The following is a 24,256-nucleotide window of genomic DNA, read 5'->3' as shown; positions in this document are numbered from 1 at the left end:
GAGTTGGCAGCCAGCTCCCTCCCAAACAATTGAGTCTCTGAGAGATTCCGTGTGGCAGGGAGGTGATCCTGACAGATGCCCAGAAGTATCTGGGAAAAGATTGCTTTTGACAGAAGCTCAAATGGATATTAACGTTTATCGGCCTTGCAAGCACTTCTCAGCCGAGACCGTCCTCTTCCAGGGCCTGGGTCTGGCGTTGGAGTGGGAGGGTGAGCGGCCTGCGTTCTCGCTGACTGCCCTCCCATTGCCCGGCAGCCTGGGCCTTGCTAATCATCTGCATCCGGCCCCAGTCCTGATTGGCTTGCAGGGGGACAGCTTCAGGTTCAGCGGAGTGGTCTTTCATCAAGCCTGTCCTAACCCTTAACTCTGATTTCTGGGCTCTGGCCGGTGCATTGGCACTGTTCTGCCTGCTGAGGGGTTCCCAGAGGCACATCCCATAACTCAGATGTTCTGAGCTAGGAAAACAAAAGCACTTTTAGCCCCCAGATGCGAATCCAGTGCATTTAAAAGCTCGCCTCTGGAGCCTGAAGAGAGGTTTTGAGGTATGTCTCTGGGTCTTGGGGGACTCTCAGCTCCTCTCACACAGGCCCCTAATGGCAGGCTGCACCCTCGGAGCACACTCACCTTGCTCCCCGGCCCAGCTGCCTCACGCAGCCCCCACCTCCCCCTGCTCAGAATAGCTGACCCCTTTCAGGCCTGCCCTGGGCTGCCCTCACCACCACCCACCATGCACCGCCCAGGAGATGTCCCCCTCTCCCTCTGCCTGCACATCAATATGCCAAACACGGTCAACAGCAAGCTCCGTGGGGAGAAACAGCAGCCTCCGGCCATGCCCCAGTGGCCACGGGCAGAGACCTGGAGCCCACCTGGGCACCACTGGAAACAGCCGACCCCATGCCCCTGCTGTAGGTCCCCGTGACTGTCCCCTGGACCACAGCGGACACCATCTTGGTGGGGAGCCAGGTGAGGGGTCGTCACACTCATCTCCATCATTGTTGGGTTGCCAGCACCTCACATGGGGCGTGGCCGGTGGCCTTGAGCAGCTACAGGTCAGCTGCTAGATGCCCAGGTCAACTCCCAAAGTACTAAGCGGGCATGTGTCATTTTGGCTGTCCTTCCAAACATCGTGCATCCGGCTGGAGTCCCGCGGGAATCCGAGTGCTTGAGGACTCCAGTCGCTTGCTTTCTGGGCCTCCCTTGTGCTGGGGGCTGATCAGAAGCACCCACTGACTTTGACTCGATAGCAGGGGGAGCAAAGCAACAGGGCAGGGACAGAAGGGGTCTCTCCCAAAGGAGCAGTGAGACGCAGCCCCAGGCCCACACCGACCCTGGCAGGGGCGCCTGTGCCCAGGGGCAGCTGGTGCCCAGCCCTCAGTGACAGCGGCCCTGGGGCAGAGGACTCTCACCAGGCAACCCTGGCCGGGCCTGAGGGGCTCTGTTCCTGGCTGCACACCCCTGAGCTGGTTTCTCGGGCCTCCCAGCCTTCCTCCAGTACATTCCTTTTCTGCTTAAATCAGCCACTTTCTGTTGCTTGTGGTTAAGACCTCTAAGTGATGTGGGTGGGTGTCCCATTTCACAGCTGAGGAAACCAAGGCTCAGAGAACTTAAGTGAGTTGCCCAAGATCACACAGCAGGACTAAGCCACACCCAGCTCTGTCTGTGGGTGCTGGAGGCCAAGGCTGTGCTGCCATACTGTCCTCCTTTCTGGCAGACGGACTCATTACAGGCCTGCACTCTGAGAGAGTGACCTACCTCCAACCCCTCTTTCTCCACCTCTGTCCCAGGATGTGCACAGTCGGGTTATGGGTCCTGAGCTAAAGCCCGGCTCTTATCCCACCTTTCCTCTCTCCATCACCCTCAATAGCTTCCCAGTGCCTGCCCCAAACCTGAAGCCTAGGATACGACAACATTAGCCTCACCTCTTCATGTGCCACCCACCCCAGCTGACTGTTCCCTGAGTATGCCACGTGCTTCCCGACTCCCAGACCCTGTTAGGCTGCTCTGTCTTCTCAGAACACCTTCTCTTACCTGCACACTCAGAGATCTCACCACCGTTTCAGTTAAGGCTCATCAGATATGCCCCCTTCTCCAGGGAGCTGGACAGAGCCTCCCCCACTCTGCACACCATGACTTTTTCCACCCCAAATCTACAGACTCTAAGCCTTTGGGAGGATTGGGACAGGGGCTTCCCCATCTCTGTATTCCCCAGAGCCCAGTACAAAGCAGGTACTCAAAATTGTCTGCCCATCTGAAGTTAAATGTGAAGCTGAGAATCTTTAATTAGTTGTACTGGTCCTGCCTTCCACTGTCACTGGTTGTCCCAACCACAACCAACTTGTGAGGCTGAGCAGCTTTCAGAGTGGTGTACAGATGTCCAGGGACATGGGTGTAGGTTGTTCACTGCTCAAGGGCATCCAGCCAAGGGGGCAAGGCTCAGCTCTGTTCTCCTTGCCAAGCCCAGTGCCCCAGTGTGTCCAAAGGAAGGGACGTGCCTTTTTAAAATTTGCACCAAGTCACCCAATGGCCAGTAGTGGCCCTGTGGAAGCCCAACTCCAAGCCTGAACCTCAGGAGAGGGTGGGGCGTCCACCAGTTTGGAGGGGGAGGGCCAGCAAGCTCATTCACCACTATCAGCAACCCCCAGCCCCAGAACGAGGGGTCAGCAAATCACAGCCTGTAGGACAAGTCCTGCCTGCTGCCTGGCTGTCTTTGCACAGTATGTGAGCTGAGAATAGTTGGAGCATTTTTAAAAAGTCAAAAGAAGAATCTTTTAAGATATTTTTTGAATAACTGAAGAATATAAAAAAATGACATGAAATTCAAATTCCCATATCCACAAGTGTTGGATGTGGGATGCAGCCACGCCCACGCCCGCAAGTTTGCTGTCTGCCTATGCTGCGGTCCTCCTACAGGGATGGAGGTGGACAGCTGCGACAGAACCCGTGAGGCAACACAGGCCGACCCTGCTCTAGAGGGGGCTTCCCGGCCGGCAGAGCTGGACACTCTCCCCCACCACTTTGCTCCCCACGCCCAGCTCTAGGAGGTTTCGGGGCCACCTACGGCAGTCCCGCCCTGCCTTTCCACTGGCCGTCGGAACCTTTCATTTCTCCACTTCCCACCCAGGCAGGGACCAGAGGTGCAAGGAAATCACTCAGCTCCTTGCCAGGAAACCATCAGGGTCTCTGCTCCCAGCCACTGTGTGCCGCCGTTTATCTCTCGCACATGGACCATATAGTGGACTCAAAGCCAGCTCCACATGCGTCAGCCCTTGAACTTGACTCACATTAGCAGCAGGTTCCTGGTACCATGTTTCACCCCAGGACCCAGCCCCGACTTGCCCAGCATCTCTGGGGAACCACTGCTCCTGGAGGGCTCACGGCTCAGGGAATGGAAGTTGGCCCCACGGATGGGAGACGCGTCTAACACCCTCTCCTGAGGGGCCCCCCAGGCTCAGCTCCTGCCCTGTACCTGCCTGTGTGGGATGGAGTCCTCAGCGGCGTTATGGGCACCTGGGCAGGGCCGGGCCAAGGGACGAGGCTGCTCAAAGCCGCCTGGGTCACCCTAGGGCCTGCCCTGAGAGTCTGCAGGGCTGAGAGGAGGCCAACTGGCTGCGCCCACCACCCGGCACATGACACTCACCGTCCAGCCGCCGCCGTCTGTGCGCATGTCGCAGTAGACCCGGAAGCCAGCGGGGTAGTGTGTGGGAAAGACTGAGTAGACGCCGTCCGCCTGCTGCCCACTCAGGAGCACGTCCAGACAGTCCCGAGGCGGAGAGCCTGGGGCAGTAAAGGTCGTCAGGGAGGCTGGGCCTGGCCCCTGGGTCTCTCTGACTTGTCTGCCCACCCACCGATGTCATGTGGACTCCAGAGCACCAGTCTTGGGGTCTGACCTTGGCTCTGCAGCTCCCTGGGTGAGTGAGAACCCTCTCTGAGCCACACTTTCTTATCTGGAAAATGGGCGGCACAGTGAACCCCGCCTGGCAGGATGGTGCAGACAGCTCGGCACTGCCAGGCAGCAGGAAGTCCTCAGCAAACTGCAGCAGTGTTTCCTTATTAGTGGGGCGGGCGGCGGATGATGGGGGACAAAGCTGGGTACCCAGGTCACCTAAGGAAGGTGGTCCCCACCCCACTCACCACTGGCACAGCCCCGGGGCCGCAGTCCCCGAGCAGGTGCTCTCTGAAGGTCAGCCTTGACGCGGGGCCAGCCCAGCCCCTGGTCCCGCTGCAGGGCGTCCAGGACGTCACTGACCGAGTTCACCAAGTGAGCCATTTGCCCTTGGGTCTCAGAGAGAAGCTGTGGGGCACAGAGAGGAGTGGAGGGGGTTGGGGCGCTGGTGGGCACAGGGGGGCCCCCGCCCTGCCATGGACCTGCTCTCAGAAGGGCTGCGTCTTGGTACTCAGAGGACAGGGGCTCAGGGGAAGGGGCTGGAGGGACTCCAGCAGACACCGGTTCCCTGCTGCCCCCAGGGCCTGCTCTCACCCTCTCCTGGGCCTTCAGCCCAGGTGAGATGACCACTCCACTGTGCGAGTGGAGGCAGCCCCTGGCACCTGGCAAAGCCGGATTCAAATTCCAACTCACCCACTTGCCAGCTATACGACTATGGGTGAATGACTTAATCAAGCCCTGGAATGGGGCTAACATGGCCTCCGTGGACCAACTGCTTTGGGGACAGGTGAGCATGGGTGGGAAGTCCCAGCATGAGCCCTCAGTACTCAGCCCACCTTGTCATGTGAATTCATAAGGCACCTTTCACGTTATAAAACACCCTCTCCAAGGTCCCGGCTGTTCCCCCAGCTTGGTGGCGATGGCCGGGGTGGATCGTGTGGAAGGTGGGGACCCACCCTCACCTTCCTCTGCTCTCTGAGGCCCATCACCTCACCTCAACCGGGGGGGCCAAGAAGAGGTTCCTGTTCCAGAGCCTCAGGCTACGTGCCCAGGGCTGAGTGGCAGGCAAGGGACCCAGGGCTGCATCACTGTGCCAGGAGCCCAGCGAGGGGGTGGGACCGGGCAGAGCTTGGGGTATGTGGGGTTTGACCCAGCCCCACCTCCGTTCACTAGCCCAGTGACCCTGGAAGGGTAGCCGGACCTCTCCATGAACCTAAGTGATGGGACCTGTTTCTCTGGGGTGGTGTGTGTGTGGTGGGTTGGCGGGTAGGGGGTGAGGGGACTCCCACCATCAAGGTCTGGGGGCTTGTAGCTGAGCAAGTGCAGACCTCTCAGCTGGACCTACGCCTGAAGGGTGTGGGGGTCTGTCGCCTCCCCACCCCGGGGCTCCAGGACCACAAGGAGGGGAGGCAGGGTCACAGGCAGGCTGTAGCCAGCCAGCCAGCAGCCAGCACAGAGCCTGCTGGGTCTTTACACGCCGAACCTGTCACTTGCCAGATAATAGCTCGTTCGAGGAAGGAAAATAGAAATATACAGTGCCAGCAGTTTACAAAATATGATTCTTAGCTTGTCCAGACGCAGGGGCCCTGCAAAGCTTTTGGTTTCCCTATCAGTTTCTCCTCTGCTGAGCAGGTGATGCAGTGAGGGTGGAGGCCGCGGGGACCGGGGCAAGGAGTGCGGTTGGCCGAGGCAGCATCTCCCCAGGCTCCTCTGCAGTGTTCTATAGACAGGCCCTGCCCAGAGAGGGAGGCAGGCAGCCTTCCCCCAGCAGAGAAAAGGGGCAGGGGCCACTCTGCAGGGCATGGGCGGCAAAGACCCCCAGGCTCGTTGGTTAAGTCTCTAGGGTGTTGCCCGTCCTCCTGCGACAAACACCCTCGAGAAACTCAGGCATGGCCGCTCTTGCTAACGGGCAGGGAAGACCTCAGTTTAAACCAGCAAAAGATTAACGTTGAGAATGTACATATAAACATGCCCCGAATTAAAAGGGAAAGTCAGTCCCTGCTTGCTGACCTGCACAGATGAATTAAAGAGGTCTTGGCAGCTTGCAGCTTTCAGAGGCAGTGAAATACAAATTGTTGCTTCAGGTACTTCTGAGTCACGTGACCAAGTGTAACAAGGCACTTTGCATCTCTGGGCCTCAGCCTGCCCCTCCACAGGATGGGGCGACGGTCCCCCGCCTCGGGCTGCTATGCCTATCAACACACCGTGTGGGACCAGCACCCTGTGGTTTGCATCCTTACGACTGTAAAAGGGACGTTCAGTGGTGACCCCCCTGTGGGCTGAAACTTCAGTTAACCAACAATTTCCATTGTGATAAAATGCTGATGTGTAGACAGCATCTCTCACACGCCAGACGCTGGCTGAGTCCTGCACAGTCAGGAGTTCTGCGTCCTGTAAGGTACGGGCTGTTATCCTCATTGGACACCCACAGTCCTACAGCCAGTGCTGGAGGAGCTTGCACTGGATCACAGCTTGCTGACTTGAACCCAGAGGGAAGAACAGGTCAGCCCTGCCACTCCTGGGCCAGTGGTTGTCACAGGAGTGTCACTCTGAAATGCTGTGACCTGGGGGTTTGGGGATGAGGTCCAGGGACGTGACCTTTAACTAGAGTTCTGGGAATTCTGACCAAGGGTTGTCCCTGGGCATTGCTTTGAAAATCTCTGGGCCTGGCTGACCAGCCGAGGGGCTGAGAGTCTGGAGAAGAGGAGCCAGAAGCCAAGGTGGCACGGCTCTGCGGGATGCAGGAGCTCTAAGAGCACCGAGTGTGGGGGAGCTGAGGCAGATCGGACGTTCTTAGAGAAGTAAGTGTACCGGCTGAGCCAAGGCCCTGCTGGGCCTGGAGAAGCTCTGAGTCTTGCAGGAATAGCTCTAGGCTTCTGCGTCAGTGGGGGTGTGGGAGCCCCTGGAGCCCCTCCCCGACCCCTGCCCTGAGGGTGTCTGTGGGCTGGGCCTGGCTGCCCAGAGGCTGAGAGCGAGGTGGGGTGCCCTTTCTGGGTAGAAAGCCTGGAGGTCTCCCCAGGCCGTGCTGATGGGGTGGGGATGCTGCAGGGGGAGTGGCAGCAGGAAGGAGGCTAAACGCGCCCCAGCCCCACCCCAGGCCCAGGAAGGCGCCTTCCCATCAGCCACCCAGACAGGGTGATGAGGACTGTAATTCCTCCGGCTGCAGCCTGCAGAGGGAGGGAAAGGCCTGTGGCTCAAGAACCACTGGGTGGCCAAACCCCTAGTCACTCCAGGTGCCCAGAAGGGGCTGGGACCAATGGCAGGGGCGGGGCCTGCCGCCTAGTTGAAGGGCTTCAGTCACAAGGGTGTGGGCACAGGACTGGAGGCTGGGGAGCGTGCTGTACCCAGGACAAGTCACTGCCCCTTTCTGGGCCTCAGTTTTCCCCACTGGAAAATGGTGAAAGGCCAAAGAGATGACCTAAGCCCCTGACCCTGTGAAGGGGAAAGTTCTCGCTGGTGTCCCTGGCACAGTCACAATGGGGAACTGCGCCCAGACCTGCTGGCGGTGGCTGGGACCTGACTTGCTGGGGAGGTGGGGCAGAGGTGGGGGGACAGGCTAAGGGTCTGGTTGGGCTCCCTCAGTGGGTCCCTCCTCCCCTGGAAAGCTTTGGGCATCGAATAGCAAGGAGGGCGTGCATCTACCTCTGGCCGTGGGGCACAGGTGGGGAGAGGGCTTGCCTCTGACAGCCACGCGACCCTGAACCGCAGTTCGTGACTGACGGAGGCCACATATGCTCACCTGCCTCTCACCTACCCCACCCAGCACGCACAGGAGTCCTGAGGCCTGGCTTTGGCCTTACTGTTGGACACATGGGTGCCGCGCACACACCCAGAGTCACAGCAAACAGTTTGAACCCTAGTGCCACTATCTGTGTGGCCTTGGATGACAGACTCACCTCTCTGAGCCTCATTTGCTCATCTGTATATGGGAATAGCAAGAGCCACTGGTCCCGAAGCACTTAGGGAGTAAGTGAGGCTGCGGGCATCAGGTGCCCAGCACAGGGCCGGCATGCGGTGGCCACCCCCACCCCCACCAAGACCCGATGCAGTGCAGAGACCCCGCCCCTTACCTGGATGAGGCGGCCCTGCTCGCTCTGCAGGGCGCTGAGCCCCTGGCCCAGTGCACCATGGCCCTTGCGCAGCCCCATGCACTCCACCTGCAGCTCCGAGGCCCGGGCCAGCAGCCGGGGCAACTGGTCAGCCAGGGTGTCCAGCAGCTCCCGCTCCCGTTCACCCGCCAGCCGCGGCCTGGCCTGGTGCTCAGTCAGCACCTGCAGCACGGAGGCCTGGGCGCCCTCCAGGCGGGCGAAGCTGTCAGCGAGGTCGGGGCAGCGCGGGTCAATGAGGATGCTGAGGCGCGAGCTGTCGGCCCTTTCCACGGTGACCAGGGCGCTGTTGGCACTGGCCGGCCCGGTGCTGACAACAGGCGGGGGCGCCGTACCCGGCGCGTGGGTGTGGTTCAGGAAGAGCATGGCGCCAGTGACAGCCATGGCCAGCAGCACAGCCAGGGACAGGAGCGCCGTGCACAGCATGCAGCCGCAGCTCGGCCACTGCAGGCCAGCCTGGGGCACGTGGACGCAGAGGACAGGCAGACAGACAGGAGAGAGAAGGTGCAGTCAGAGGCAGATCTGGACAAGGATCAGGGGACACCTTCTTGGTGATGGGGAGAAGGGAGTCAGACAGAGACAGAGATGACAGAGTCCGAGATGGGTGACAGACAGGAACACAGCGGAGATAAGGCCAGGGCAAGGGTGAGAGACGCAGGGAGATGATATGCAGAAGATGAAAGAGAAATGGAGGCAGACCGAGGTGAGGGCAGGCGGAGACAGAGGCCCCCTTTCCCCACCCCTGCCCTGCCTCGTGTGGACTCCCAGGCCGGCCCCTCTCCCCTGCGGAGCCCTCAGGGTCTGGTAAGCGCTGGAGGTGAGGACTCCCACTCTGCAGCAGACCGGCTGGGCTCAGGCGCCCACACTGCCATGTCCTGCGGGTGACCCTGGGTAAGGGCCTCACCTTGCTGTACGCTGCCCCTCAGCATCCTCATCTATAAAACGGGGGCCATAACAACGCACTCCTCCTGGGTGCCTGCATTGCAGACTCAGGAAGAGAGAGCTGAAATGGTGACAGCAACCAAGCTAAAAATCGTCACGCTTTCACAGTGGAATGAGTGCCCTGGGTGGTGGGTGCCTGTCACCAAAGGTCCCTTTCAACCTGGAGCACCCAGATCCCTAATCCCAGCGGGTGCACGAGGCTGCCAGTCATGGGCACAGGGTGGCTGCCCAAGCACCTCCTCTCCCTTCCTCTCCTCCGTGCGGCAGTCCCCTGGCAGTTTGGCAGAGTACCACTAAGGTGACCCTGGATGAAGGCCCACCTCCCATCCGTTAAGGAGGGCAAGAGGGCCCCTGTGCCCCCTAGGCACAGGCAGAGAGGACAGTGCAATGAAAGGAGGCGCCAGTGAGTTGACAGCTGGGTTTCTGGACCCAGTGGGGGCTAAGAACACAGGATGCTGGGACCCAGGTGCTGCTGGTAATTAAAGGAGGCACCGCAATGAAGTAGCGAATCCAGACTCGCTGGACCAGAGGGGGCTTGGTATGCGGCCACTGAGGATTAGACACCTGGGGAAACTGAGGCCCAGGGAGGGAGAGGGGCTTGCCCACCGTCATGTAGCCGATTCGGGGCAGAGCTAATTAGGCTACATTCCCAGCCTCCTGCCTCCTGCCAGGGCCAGGCACCTTCTACAGCTGAATTTCCCCTTTACACTTTCTGAATTCAAGATGCATCTTTAAATGAGTTAGCACACTAAAGCACTTGGAGCCAGGCCTGGTATGTTGGGCTTGCGCAATAAATATTAGCAGCTTTTATTACCTCATTATCAGTGGGCACAGAGCATCTGAAGGTGTCGGTTTTTTATTTTCTACCCAAAGTGTTATTTCTGTGTGCTAGGATGCACCTTCTCTTTTTTTACACATTTTACTATCTCCGACTTTGGGGGCATCTTATAATTGTAATCGATAGCTTGCTTGCTTTCTTACTGATTCACAAAAGAGTGATTCCTCTCACCCTGGGATCTTACTACAAGACAATACAGTAAACAGCTTCTTTACATATTCAAATCCGACAAGTGATTCCTGAATCTGCTACTTGGCACCTGAGGAGGATGGGGTCAGGGATGGGGTGCAGGTGGGCAACCCAAGGAAGGGGTCTGTGCTGTTGATGAGCTGAGGGAGAGAACGCCTTGGCCTGTCCGTGCAGTGATGGACGCCCCCAGCACGCAGCACTCCACCGCTCCTCTCTGCACACCTGCCCAGGTCCCCGTGGGGCACATCCACCCCAGGCTGCACACAGTTAGACAAGTTGCTCCAGCCACTCCTGAACACCATGACCTCCCCACCATCAGCTCTGAGCAGGCTGCTCCCTTGGCGTGAAGTATCTGCTTCCCTAGCTCCTCTTGCACCAGCCTAAATCACTTTTCCTTCAGCTAGATGCCACCTCTTCCAGGATGCCTTCCATGACTGTTTCCTCAGCCCTCCCTCCTGTTTGGGAGGGGCTCCTCCAGGCTCCCACAGCCCTTGTTCCTTCCATGAGGCACTTGTCAAGACAGCAGTCTTAGCCTTTGACTTCATTCATTCACTCATTTAAACATCCATTCAACACTCACTGGGCATCCAGCCACTCCCTCAGGAGATAGAGAATGATGGTTGTCCCAGTCCTGCCCTGAGGGACTCTGGTCCCATGGACTGTGATACCCTCTTTTGGGGCACAAAGCCCTTTGGGAATCTGATGTAAGCTGTGGACACAAGGAAAGCTAGCATTTGGCAACCAGTAGATCCCAGGCCCAGGAAACGTACCCTGGACCCTGAGCCCCCCAGGGGCAGGGACGTGCTCACCATCTGGCAAAGAGTGGCTGGTTGCCAGACGGATGAAAGGCAGAACAAATGGAGTGGGTCATGCCTCCATGCCGAGCCCTGGGCCCCAAAGCAGGGCGGCCTCCCCCCTGTGCCCACCTCTGATGGCCACCCCAACTGCCCAGTCTCCTCCAGAGCAGAATGGCATGATCGCCGTCATTCCTGGAGCACATACTGTGTCCCTGCGAACAGCCCCTGGGCCCACTTTGCAGATGGGAAAACCGAAGCTCGGAGAGCAGAAGACCCCTGCCCCAGGTCACACGGATGCAAGTGGTCAAGCCAGCATTTGAACCCAGGGCTGGGTGACTGGAACCCTACCATCTGTGCCAAGGCTGCCTGCTGAGCCATCCTACAGTGTCCTTCCCTCTGCCTGATGTGAGACAAAGTTCGGTGTGAGCAAGGGAGGGCTTGTCAGGCCCCTCCTGGAGCCCACTGGGAGACACCTTGCCCCGAGCTCGGGGTGACGTTCTCCGGCCGCAGAACACTCAGGTCCACGGCTGGCGAGGCACAGCAGCCAGCCGCATCTCTGCTGTGTGTCCAGCATCCTAGCCCTCTTGGAAACCCACTGCCCCCAAGCTCCAGGTCCCTGGAGGAGGGCAGAGGGTGCGGGGGCTGGGGGGGGGGCTTGAGAGAGCTGCAGGGGGCCCCCTGGGGGGTGGGGGGCACCATAGCTTGGAGATGGAACAGGCCACTCAGCAGAGGAGAATTAGTCTTCAGAGATCACCTTAAACATGAAGCACTGTTCACTTTTATAGGCTGCTGTTTACGTGTCTCGCAAAGAAATCTGCCCAAGATAATAAGGAGGGCTTTGGGTGGTGAGCAGCCCAACCGAGCATGCCTCGGGCTGGAGCTTATGAGTCAGCCTTGGCCGGGGCAGAGCAGCGTGCACAGCCGGGGTATGCAGGAGGTGGGCAGATGCACGCAGGGCCCCTGCCTCCCAGGAGCAAGGAGTGGAGAGACTGGTATCCCAGGCAATGGGCATGAGAGGAGCCGGGAGCTCTGGGTTTGAGCCTCACTGCTGCCCCTCACCACCTGGAGGGACGTCGCTTAGTCTCCTGCGTGACACCCAGTATCGCGCATGCTCAGTGGTTGCCCAGGAAGCCCTGGCCAAGGGGAGGACAAGATGGGCTTGTTCTGGGGGAGGCAGAGGGCAGGAAGCCCCAGACATGCCTCAGTTGAGGGGTGGCATGTGTCCCGGCTGCCTCCTCTGAGTCGCCAGCCTCCAGAGGCGACCATGGGGTCTGGAGGAGTAGAAGAGGGCTCAGGAGGAAGGACTCACAGCCACAGTGCCCTGCCGGCCAGCCGTGCCCAGCCCACACCCCGCCTTCTTCCTTGCTTCCTACGGGAGCTGGTGGCCGTAGCCCCCTGGGTGACTGAGACCACACTCCTTGTACCAAAGCAGGACGAAGAAAGTCTCCAGGCAGAGGCTGGGCAGGGCTAGATCCAGTGACGCTCCCAGCACCCCCTGTCCTCGGAGCACCCAGCCAAAGGCGGGAAGGTTGTTCATCAGGGTGGAAACACGCAGTGAGCTTTGGACCAGGGGCACGAAGGGTGGGTGGTGAGTGCCTGGGGCTCAGCAGGGCTCAGGCACCGAGCTGCAGGGGGCTCTGGGGATCCGTGGGCAAGGTGGGCTGCTCAGACCCCACCTTGGCCCAGAGCCCCTGGGGAGGCCTCTGCAGCCCTCCCCAGGGACCCACATCCACTCTCACTGGGCAAATGGCTCCTGACCTGGGCTCAACTCTGAGCCCGTGGCCCTGGCAGAGGGGGGCTCCCAGAGACCCCCTACAGTGAGGAGCCGGCAGTTCTGCTCAAAATTCTGGGGTCCCAAAGGCTGGGGAAGAGGGCCTGCCTGTTCTATGAACCCTGAGGAAGGGTTCTCTGTCCTGCTGGGACCTGTTAAATGCAGCCCAGGCTGAGAAGCTTGAAGCCTCAGGCCCCTGGAAGTTCCCAGAGAAGTGGCTGGGGGTGCCCCAGGGAGCGCCTCGGGGGGCTGCATCTTCCCTGTCCTGGGGGCCCCGAGCTCGCTGAGCACCAGGGAGCATTTGGCTCCGGGTCCATTTGGGGGAAGGGGGAGTCTCCAGGCGTTGCCTGTGAGGGTTTTGCCCACCTTCCTCCACATACACAGCTCCTGGGCCCCCTTCCTGGATGGCCCACCAGGCCTCTGGTCCACGGACCCCCACACAGGCTCCCTGAGCTCTCCTGCGGTTCCCACCCAGCGCTGGCACCAGCTGCCCCCTCCAAGCCCGCACCTCCCTGCACCCCCTCCCTCATCCTCTACACCAGCCAGGCACCTGGCTCTCTTCTTCACCCCTCCAATTCCCCAGTGCCTGGTCCCCAAGCCCCCAGCTCTGCCTGGGCCCAAGCACCACATCTGCCTCTAAATCACTGGGACCGTCTCTCACCAGCCTCCTGCCACCTCCCAGGCCCGCCAGCCCACTCCCCACGTAGCAGCCAAGGACCCCGCCTGAGAGCAAAGCAGACCAGGACACTGTCTTTTTTGGAACCGCTCAGCTCTGGGGGCAGGCCGGGGCCCAGAGGCAGGACCTAGAAAAGACCGGAGGAGGCGAGGGTCCCTGTGTGTGGCCCCTGTGCACCTCTTCTCCCCCAGCCTCACCCGGCCGGTCTCACAGCCATGCCCAACCCAAACCCCAGGGAACAAGAGCACAGAGGCGAGCACCTCCATCCATCACACCTGTCGTGGTCTATAATAATACGTGACTTGTGGGTTTGCCTGTGTCCCCCAGACTCTAAGCTCCCTGAGGCACAGGTTCACAGCTGTTATCTCCTAGCAGTGGGAGGGGCTCTCTGGTCATTGAGTGGATTAAATGCAGCAGGGTTTAGGCTGGACATCAAGAACTTCCCAATGAGCTTTTCTGTTTTTTCCCTTTCTGGAATGTTATTAGAAGTTTTGAAAGCATCAAGAGATATTGCCTGGGACAGGTCAGAGGTCAACCTCCCTGTGGGGTGGTTGATCTGGGAACTACTCAGAAACAAGCCCCCTGCCACTCAGGAAGAGATGGTTAGAGGGTGACTTCCTGCCCCATACTCCAGGACTAGGAGAATCATGTCTATTTCTAGATCCTTTTATCTGAGCAACTCCGAACTCCTGGCGAACATCCCAGTCATCTCCGGCCCCAGGGGTGTGAGAGCCCCTTCGCTCTGCAGGGGGAGAAGGGGTGCTCTGATGAGGTCGGCAGCTTGTCCAAGGTCACCCAGCAAACGAGGAGCTGAGGCTGCACAGGCCCTGGACAGAGCCGGCCGGAGGCAGCCCCCAGAAGCAGCAGCAGGGGGAGAAGGCCCCTCCTTGGCAGCGGGCGCCGAGTGCCCTGGGAGCAACAGAGCCCAGGCGGGAGCTCTCTCCCGGGCACAATATAGCCAAGCAGGCAGAGTGGAGAAAGGATGGCCAGCCTCTCTCCCCTGCATCACCCCACCAAGGCTCGTCCGCCTGGGCGGCCCCTGGGGCTGGTCCTGGCCCCCAGCTCTCTTGGCCTCAGTTTCCGCATCTGTCAGATGGGTTGACCGTCCTGACTTCAGCCTCCCAGGGTGGCTGTGACTGAAATGAGGTATGGCGGGGCATAGGGAGCGCGCTGCATGTGGCACCTGCTTCCCTTCTCCTGGAGGAAATGCCCCTTCAAAGAACCTCAGCCAGGCCCTGCTGCCAGGAGCTAGGGTGGTCAGATCCCTTTTCCCGGTGGGCAAAGGGAAGACCAGATGCCGACAGCTTGCAAAAGGGGACAGCCAGCTTTGAGGACCGCCCTCCTCACAGGGGCATAGTGCTTTTCAGTTTGCAAAGCACACCAGGACTTCGTGTGATCCTCACAACCTCACAAGGGCTCTTGTGAAGTGAGGAGGAAGCAGGGATTGCTGTCCCCATTTTACACATGGTAAAGCGCACTCAGAGAAGGGGAGTAATTTTCCCAGAGTCACACAGCAGTCCGTGGCTGAGATGAAAGTAGCAAGAGAGGAGAGGGAGCAGGCCCAGAAGGAACCAGGGCCAGCATGGCTCCCCCTTTCTGCACTGGGCGCAGGACTGCCTTCCCTCTTATCTGAAGCTTTAAACACACCTGGTGCTGGCACAGGGGACAGGCTGTCTACATGCTGAGTCAGCAAAGGAGCAGGGAGGGGAGGCAGCATTCAATACTGGCCCAGGCCCCCAGGCCCCAAGCCCTCAGCTGCCTCCCAATGCCAAGGGGCAGACAGCTGGCCTCTAGCCTGGTGGCAGCTGGAATATGTGTCCCTAAGCCCGGGAGGCCTAGAAGCCATGTTTCAAACAGATCCCCCAGAAGCCACCTCCCCTTGAGCAGCACTTGCCGGCTCCTCTCCCCATAGGTCCTCTGGGCTGAGGCTTCACACTGTTCCATTCAGCAGATACCCCTCAGCTCCCAACATGAGCTGCACAGAGAGAAGGCACCCAGGGCCCAGGGGGAGACCTAAAGATGGAGGCCCAGAAGGAGCATGTGTCTAAAGGGAGCTCTAGATGGAGGTGAGTCTTGGAAACTAGAAGATAAGGAAGCAAGATAAAGGCAGCTGAGCACCACAGGGCAAATGCTGCTGGGACTTTGAGGCACAGCCACTGGGCATCAGGGGAGGCTTCCTGGAGGAGGTGGCATTTGAGTAGGTTTTTGAAGTATATGCAGGGTTTCCCTGAGTGAAGGGGTACATGTGTGTGTATGTGTTGGAGAGCTTGGTGGAGCCAACAAGATGAGACAGCAAAGGTTTGGACATGGGCAGCCTGGTGTGGGACTGGGGTTTGGCGAATGACAAGCAGGCAGTACCTGTAAAGGGGCTAATGGGAAGGGAGAATGGTCCAGGCTGTGGATAGCCTTGAAGAAGTCTAGGAGGTAAGACTGCTTTTGCTAAGTGAGGGAAAGTCAGATCTCAGCAGGACAGGACATTTTATCTGAGGATGGCTTGGGTGTGCACCTGACTAACCAAAGGAATGGACCACCAGGAGGCACTGGAAGAGGCTGGGGTCAGACCTGGGTTTGAATCCTTGCTCTCCTGCTGATGTGCTCTATGAGCACATGCCTTGAACCCCCTGAGCCACCATCCTGTGACCTGGCAATGGGCACCCCTGCCCAGCCCCAGGCATGATTGGGAAAGAGCTTTGCAAACTGTAGAGGGGTGGGCCCCCACACTGTGGAGGTGTCACTTTAGTAATATGAGCAGGTTGCACCTCCTGAAGAGTGAGGGGCTGCCAAGGCCCTCCCCTGCCACCTCCTCCTGCTGCAGCAAACATGGACTGTTCCCTCCCCGATGACATCTGTCTGTGAGAAATTTGAAATTTAAAATGGGCAGCCCCATTATTTCCTCTCCTCCATGAGCAGGGCCTCCTCATCTGCCTGCCTGCCCCAGTCCCTTGGCAGCCTGGCCTGGGGCAGCACCAGGGCTGTCCCTCCACCTGCCTCCTGTCCCCAGCCCCATCTCTGGCTGGCCCTGGGGCTCTGCCCTCACCCCCTTCCAGGGCACAGTCCTGGGCACCCTCCCAGACTGCCCCTCACAACTGCCTCTGAAGAGGCAGCAGGAAGGGTGGAGTGAACAGACCTGGAGCCTATGGACCCAGGTTCGAATCTCAGCAGCACCGGGTGGCCTTGCGCAGGAGCTACACTCTCTGAGTCTTGCTTTCCTTGTCGTAAAGCTGGAGAAGCACAATGCCCAGTGTTCCCATGAGAGACAAGTATTTATTGAATCTCTACTACATGGAGCTACAGCGTGAGATTCAGAGGAGGTCCAGGGGGCTGAGTTCTCGTCCTGAAACTCAGGTTATGGTGCCAGGTGTCTGGCACAGGGTGGTACCCAAAGTACATACTTAGTAAGTGGTTAAGATGCCACTGTAGACGCGAGGAAACAGACTCAGCAAGACAGGTTTTCTGTGGTCGCACCAGGAACCCAAGGCTGGTCACACTATTGACTATAGGTCCCCTGCTCCCTGTGCACACGCGCGCATCAGGAGTCTGTTGGAGGCGCAAGGGGGCCCTCCTCCCCCACGCCCAGCACCCCCAATCCCTGCCAGCGCGGCTCCAGCAGGGGTGCCACCCCCATCCGCTCCCCGAACCTCAAGTTCAAGCCTCCGCTCAGGAGGCGGTGGGGAGGGCGCCCACCTTGATCCAGGCCCACCGAGCGTGGTGTGGGGTGCATCCCAAACTCCATCGCTGAGCCGGGCACTCACCCCGCCTGCTGGAGCGGCCACCGCCTTGCTAACCGTGCGGGCCCCCTGTCCCCGCGCCCCGGGCGCACGCGTACCTGCGGCTTGTCACGCGGCCGGTCCTCAAGTTGGGAAGCGCCGCCCATGGTCTTCCACCGGTCGTTGACCATCTTCCGGCCGGACTGGCGGGGGCGCCGGGCGAGGCGCGCCGCTGCGGAGCGCAAAGGCGCCGAGGTGGGCGCGGGCTCCGGCGCAGGGTGCGTTCTGCCCGCCAGATCCCCGCCGTGGGGCCCCGCGCCGGGGCCGGCCGGGCACGGGCGCGCGTGTGCGGGGGGGTGTCCGCCGGTGTGTGCACGGCGCGCGAGGGTGAGAGCGGGAGCGCGAGAGCCGCCCGCCAGCCGCTCGCGCCGCCCCCTCCCCGCCCCCCGAGCCCTGCCTCCCTCTCGGCCTCCGGGTCTGTTTTGTCTCGGACTCTCTCCGCTTTTATTGCTCCCCCCGGCCTCCCGCGGACACGCACACGCCTCCTCTCCATCTCCAGAAAGGCCACGGCAGCGAGGGCGACCGGCCCCGGCTCGGGCCCCGCCGGGCGGGCGGCAAACGGCCGCAGGCAGCCCGGCTCCCGCCGTTTCCCGGAGGCGCCCGAAAGCCCCGGCGACGCCTCCCCGCAAACTTCCTCCCGGGCCGGAGTCGCGCCAACTTACCGGGCGCGGGGGGCGCAGGGCCGGGCCGGCCCCGAGAGCGCCCCCGCCGGCCGTCGGGCGTCTCCTGGGAGCGAGGCCGCGCTCCCCCCAGGCCCCTCAGGTCTGGGTAGAGGTGGGGGCCCGCCGGACTACGCCCCTTGCGGGTTTCTGGGGTCCCGGTCTGGCCCCGGGGCCAGCGCGCCCAGTCCCGGAATCTCCAGCCCCCAGGGACCTGCCCCTCTGACCCCAGCGGCGGGGCCAGACCTGGGGGCCCCGCGGCCTGAGCCCGCAGATCTGGGTCCTGGCGCCGGAGGGCGGAGAGCCAGCCCGAGGCCTTCCCGTCCAGGCGACCGATGGGCTGAATGGGGGTCCCAGCCGCCACGACGGCAGCCGGAGCGCGGCCGCGAGTACCCGCAGCTCGGTGCCCAGCCCGCGCTCCCCGCCCACCAGCGGAGCCTCCGGGAGCGCCCCGCGCCGCTCGGCCCCCTCCTCCTCCTCTGCCCCGGAGAGGAGGGCTTTGCGCCGGGAGGTGGCTTCTTAGGCGTCCCCTCCCACGAGCAGCACGTTTGAAAGCGTTTAATCCGCCTGGAGCAGGCTTCGGAGGTAATTGACGACGTCCTTAATCTGAGCGGTTAACGAGCTGCTATTGTGGCTTCTGACCGGGAGTCGCCCACACTGCCCGACGCCGCATTCGGTGCCGGCCGCCCCCTCCCCGGCGCCTTTCTGGGGCCCCTTGTCTCCAGCTCCCGCAGCTCTCCAGTAGACACCCCCGTTCCCCGCTCCCCGCTTCTTTCTAAAGCTGTTTTCCGGCTCCTGGGGCGCCTTGGCCCGCCGCGCTGTTCCCTGGCACTGTCTTTGTCTCTCCCCCACCGGCTGTCAGTCTGTCGCCCCATCTTTGTCCCTCTCCCTGTCTCTCTCCAAGCCCGGCATGCGCAGAGCAGGCTGTCGGGCATGGGGTGCAGGTCCAGACTGAGCCGGGGCAAGCCCTGGGCTCAGAGAGCTGGGGCCAGGGGACCCCGCGGCCCATGCCACTTGGGTGACTGTCACCCACCCACCTGCAGCTGGCTTCACAACCGGCTAGCTGTTCCTCCAGTCTCCTTTTCCTTCCAGGGCTGCCCACCTGCCTCACCTGCAGCCCCACCCCACTGCCGCCCACAGGGAGGCTACCCTGGGAGCTGGAGAGGACCCCAAATAAACTGGCTCCAAGTCAGGGGCCTTGTGAAGTCCTAGCCTGTGGCTCTTTCTGGGTGGCACCCTTCCCCTTGGACCCTGGGTTAAAAGCAACTGAGCTTAGTGCACTGGGCCTCACAGTGTGGCCTGGGGCAAGCTACTGTGCCTCTCTGAGCCTCACTTTCCCCATGTACCCAAAGGCTAGCTAGCAGCACCCTCGTCAAAAGGGCTCTTGTGATGTTCTGAGAGACAGCACATCGAAGCACCTAGGCAGGTTTCAAACTTTCCCACTGTGACCTTGCGTGGATTTCCAGTCCTCTCCAGCTTCAATTTCCTCATTGAAAAGGGAAATCATGACCTCGCCCTTCTTGATGAGGAATTGTGAGATTTGCAGGCATGTGGCTGGGACTGCAAGTCTGTGACACCAGCCTGGGGAGAGGATGTAAACTCCAGACATGTCTATGCACAGACAAGAGACCACCCTGGGAGACCTACATAGGACAATTTGAGGCTGGGTGGTTTGGGGCAAGTGCTCTGGGTGGTCAGGGAAGGCACCCTGGAGAAGGAGGGGTGTGAGCCAGGCCATAACGGTGGGACATCTGGATGCTGGGAAAGAAGACATTTCAGGTGGCAAAGCTGCAAAGTAAAGGCAAAGCGTGAACAGTAACAATAACCTGCACTGGCAGGCGCAGACAGGAGGAAGCTGGCGGGAGGATCCGCTCCCAGGCCTGCACAAGGGCGGTTGGACAGGTAAGCGGGAGCCACCTAGCGGCTGCTCCTGGCACTGTTCGCTGTCAGTTGGCCTCTCCGGCTCTGCCACGGGTTCCTCACTTCCCAGCCCACTGGGATGTGGGGAGTAGGTGTTGCACAGCTCAGGCTTGACTCTGCAGGTGCTGCACTCACCTGACACACAGGGCATTGTCCCAGGGAGAGGAGAGGGTCACCGTGCTGCACTCACCTGACACACAGGGCATTGTCCTGGGGAGAGGAGAGGGCCTTCAGTTCACCCCCCCCAAGATCTCTGTGGGAAAACGCACAAGTGACCCCACAGAGAGGATGGTGCCCCACCTTCTGATCTCCTTTTGACAAAGCCCGTGCCTGCAAAGGCCCAGGGAAGGGCCCAGGTGTACAAGGTGGGTTGGGGTCTCTCAGCCCGCCCAAGACAGGACATTCCAGGGACCAGCCGGGACCTCAGGGGTGCGGGGCCCCAGGTGCCCAAGCCTCAGGCTTCCCTGGCACCCCTGTCTACTCCCTGGGCCTCCACTCACCCTCCTCCCTCCAGCTTGCTGACTCCACATGTTCTTATTTTTCCTCCCCATGGCCACCTAGATGTAACAGCCCCACAGACAGAAAACTCCTGTCTGTAATTTTTAGTTTAAATTCTAGAAAGAGGGCCTGTAATTCATCCTGCTTATCCTCTGAAGCCAGAACATGTCAATCATAGGTCAGCAGCTGGCCAAAGACAGCTGCCCTTGGTAAGGTGCTCACTGCAGTCCAATGGATGGTATGGCTGTGGGGGCCCTGTGCCACTTCCTTAGCAGGGAGTGGGTACAGGGCAGGCAGTGAGGCATACCAGCACTGGAGGGGTAGAGGGGAGCAGGGGCAATAAAGGACACTTGGAAGAGTGGCCAGGGATACTGGGCAACAACATTCAGGATGCAGCCCTTTGACTGGCTGTGGTCTGTCGAGCACCAGCCCTACACTCAGCCCCTGTGCTAGGCACGTGCATGCTCCCAGCCGTCCTAGTGAGGGGGGCTGTGGTTATCCCCATCTGTGGATGAGAAAACTAACTCATAAATGATACAATTAATGGCTTTCATTCAGTAAGCAATTTCTATGTGCTGGTTACCCATGACATCCATTAGCCATATATCTTTTTTCATGTAATCCTCACCAAAAACCTATGGGTGTTATTAATATACCCACTTTATAGATGAGGCCATGGAAGGTCAGAGAGATTAAGTAACTCAGTCAAGATCACACAGCAACAGATAGGGCGAGAATTTGAACCCAGGTCTCTGCACTGCCACGCATCTCTCTTTCTCCCTTACATCTGTCCTGTTCGTCTTCTTTCCAGAGCTGGGCCTGAGCCAGCCAGTGCCGCGGAGCTGGCATGCAGGCAGGGACTCAGCGAATGTAGGCTACATGTCAAATGTGCTTGTCTTGTGGGGCCTGGAGAATGCCTGGCTAGAGGGTCGGGACTCTGGCCCTCACCCACCCAGCCTCTGCCCTGTGTGCTGAGGGCACTCGGCTCTCACTGTAAAGCTGTTTCAACTTAACTCTGACAGTCACATTTATCATTAAAAATAAATTTGTCTTGGCTTCCCGTGGCATGGAAAGCTACTGTGCAGTGATTCAGTGGGCTTGTCACCCCTCACGGTTAGGCACGGGGAGCTGAACAACTGGATGGTCTCCAACGCCAGCGCCTCATTTTCTGCGGCTGGAGCCAGAAATGTACAGTGGGATGACATTTAATTTAGAATCCAACATACCTTGACATAAACCCATAATACAAAGGCGGGGGCGGGGGTGGGGGCTGCCAAGCCTGCAGGGGATGGGGGGAGTCCAAGTGACAGGGTGGATTTCTTTCTTTCTTTTTATTTTTTATTTTGCTTTGTCAACACTGAATGGTGATGACAGGCTAGAGGCCGCAATCAAAGGTGAGAATTAACATGGAATGAATGTGTGTGTGTGTGTGTGTGTGTGTGCCTACGCCCACTTTTTGTGTTGATGCACTGTGCACAGGCAGGCGGGTCTGCACCCCAAGTCCACTGGGGTGCTGTGTGTGGTATGTTGTGACGGGTCCATCAGATGTAACCAGAGAAACTTGTGCCAAGGCGGGGTCCTCAAGGCTAAGACTGGCACCCAGGTGCAGAATCACTCGGTCATGGGCACTGCCCATTCATCTCTGCGTCCCAGCCCTTCCTGCGGGTCCTCCACACATGGTCAGTGCACAATAAATAGGCAGCAGGAAGGGAACAGTGTTATTTTCAAAGCTAGGAGCAGAGTTCTGGTCTATAATTCAGTGGAACATCCCGATGGAGTGTTTGGGTGTGAAAAGCTAGGGCTTCAGCCTTGGTGGCGAGAGGACGGCAGGACACAGGAGGGAAGCCAGAAACCCGGGAGAAATGTGGTTTTGGCAAAAGCAGCTGGAAGGGCAGGGTGGAGAGGGGAAGGAAGAGAGACAGAGGGAGGAGAGGGGGAGTCCAGGTGGTGGCCTGGGGGTCACTCCACACCGGCATGCCTGGGGACGGTGGCTTTCGTGCTGCGCTATGGAAGGATCCCCTCTGTTACCCCTCATCTCTGGTGAGTCTGCTGTGCTCGACAGCCTCGTTCAGATGCTCTCGGGGAATGCAGGAGGGGCCACGCCCCACAGCAAGGCCAGGGAAGGCAGGGTGAAAGGTCGCACTGCAGGGCGGGTAGGGGGGATGCTGTAGACGTCCAGAGTTTAACCCAAGCAGGAAACCCAACCCGCAGGTGACTTGAGTTTGGGCCATGTCAGTGTTCTTTTGAGAGGACTCATGGGAGCTGCCATTTCACCGAATGCCTCCTGTGCCTGGCGCTGTGCAGATTCTCTCATTGAGATCCTCCCAAGGAACTAGGGGACAGATGCTATGATTTATTATTCCCATTTCATAGATAAAACTGAAGTATGTGAAGGTCAAGGACCTGGTTCAAGGTCACACATCCCATGAACATTACCCTTGAATTCGAGCTCTTTGATCTGACTGCAGAACCCACTCCTCCAGAACCCACAGCTGCAGGATTTGGGGGCCCCTATGCAGCTAACACTTGGGTTACAAATGTTTATGTTGAACGAAAAGAACTGGGTGTAGAAAACAAAAATCTTGTGAAGTTTGGATGCAACCAGTGGTCACAACCCAACCTACAACAGACCAAACTTTCAAAGATGGTGTGCCTTATTTCCATACTCCTTTTATATTCTGTATACAAGAAAATACTGTATACACTGCCTGAAATCCCTGGGGCGCTGATCCCGTCAGTCATCATTTCTACCAGCACTCACTCATGGTGGCTTGTTTCCTTGTGTGTTTTGTAGTTTTGGATTGTGTGTTCCTTCTGCCAGAGCTTCATCTGCCCGAATCCAGTACGTTGTCCTTCCCTTAAGGATTTGCTTTTGTTTCCACTAGGCATCTAAAGACACTTTGAACCCAGGGCCGCTTCAGATTAGGTTCATTTTGCACACAGAATAAATTCGAACCCCAAATCGTCATGAGAACAGGCCCGTGGTTGTTCATTTTCAGTGGGGGCTGTTTCCTTGTCATCATCCCTTCTCCCCCGCAGGTGGAATTTTTCCTGGTCTGCCATCGCCCTGCAACGTCCCTGCCCCCTTTCTATTTCTGGCCTCCGTGCATTTCTTTCTTCTCTTCTTTCAGGTTAGCTATACGTTTAAAGGATGTTTGTTATATCATATCCAACTTTGGAAGGTGTTTTGGTTATAGGGGCCTAATCTACCATATGAGTGAAAACAGAAGTCCCTTCTCTCCTACCTACTTTTCTTTATTTTAACTTAAAAAGACAATTAAAGTCTAATTTACATAAAATGAAATACAAAGATCTCAAGGGTAGAATCTGGCGAGTTTCAACCACCATGTCAATCATTTTGGGCAGTGCAGAAAGCCCCCTCAAGCCCCCACCAGAGGGAAGCTCTGGTCTGATTTCTATTGCTTCATTTTGCCTTTTCTTAAATTTTATGTAATGGAATCTGGGTAACTTGGGGTCTGACTTCTTTCACTCAACACTGGGCTGATGAAATTCATCCATGCTGTGTATATCAGTAGTTTATTCCTCTTTATTGCCAGTAAAATTTCATTTGTGGCTCTGCCACTATTTGTTTAACTACTTTCCTGTTGGGCATGTAACAGTAGTGTTGTGTGCACAATTGTATGCATGTCCTGGCGCACACATGGACCCGTTCCTTGGGTGTGTACCCAGGAATGGAATTGTCGCGTTCCAGGGTGAGAGGAAGTTTAACTCTATGAGAGACCGTCAAACTGCTTCTTCCAATGTGACACCCCACTAGCATCTCATGCGGGGTGCAGGTGCCCAGCTCTCCCACCCGATTTCCTCCCAGCATTCCTTTGAGAGCCACGACGCTAAACAGTGGCTCTAGCGTGTCTGCCTCGGGCCCCTGTCACCCCCTCCCTCTGTTCATTCATTTCCTGTCCCTATCATTCCACATTCACTGCAGGCCTGCTCCGCCCTGCCTGCCCCGGTTCATCTGGCTCTCGGGGCTGGGCAGCCTGTCTGCAGGCACAGCTCTGCCGGGGGTGGGCATCCTCCTTTCCCACCACGCCTGCCAGAGGGTCCGTCTTAAAGCCGTGGCAGGGAGGGCAGCTGGCTGCCATCTGTGCCTCCGAGGAAGCTGGCGTCTTGGCCGCCCCCTGCATCTGTGTCAGTGTGTCACTGTGTGGAGGGGCATGTCAATCGCCTTCCACTTCCTGGCCCCCCTGCC

The 24,256-nt window shown here is 58.9% G+C and overlaps 1 protein-coding gene across 1 annotated transcript in view; it reads right to left on the bottom strand.

Moving 5' to 3' along the window:
• FIBCD1 (fibrinogen C domain containing 1) overlaps window positions 1–18,805 on the bottom strand; it is a 35,846-nt gene extending 17,041 nt beyond the window's left edge. The window contains exons 1-4 of the mRNA XM_017678044.3: window positions 17,029–18,805; window positions 7,954–8,445; window positions 4,132–4,291; window positions 3,638–3,774 (exon numbers count right to left, since the gene is read on the bottom strand). Coding sequence (XP_017533533.1) covers window positions 3,638–3,774; window positions 4,132–4,291; window positions 7,954–8,445; window positions 17,029–17,100 — 861 coding nt within the window. The 5' untranslated portion in view covers window positions 17,101–18,805. The remainder of the gene's footprint in view (window positions 1–3,637; window positions 3,775–4,131; window positions 4,292–7,953; window positions 8,446–17,028) is intronic.
• Window positions 18,806–24,256: the final 5,451 nt, after the last annotated feature.

This window comes from Manis javanica, chromosome 2 (genome assembly GCF_040802235.1).
Source record: "Manis javanica isolate MJ-LG chromosome 2, MJ_LKY, whole genome shotgun sequence".
NCBI classification, from domain to species: domain Eukaryota; kingdom Metazoa; phylum Chordata; class Mammalia; order Pholidota; family Manidae; genus Manis; species Manis javanica.
Note: the sequence above shows the minus strand (reverse complement) of the source record. Positions and strands in the feature narration are given on the sequence as shown.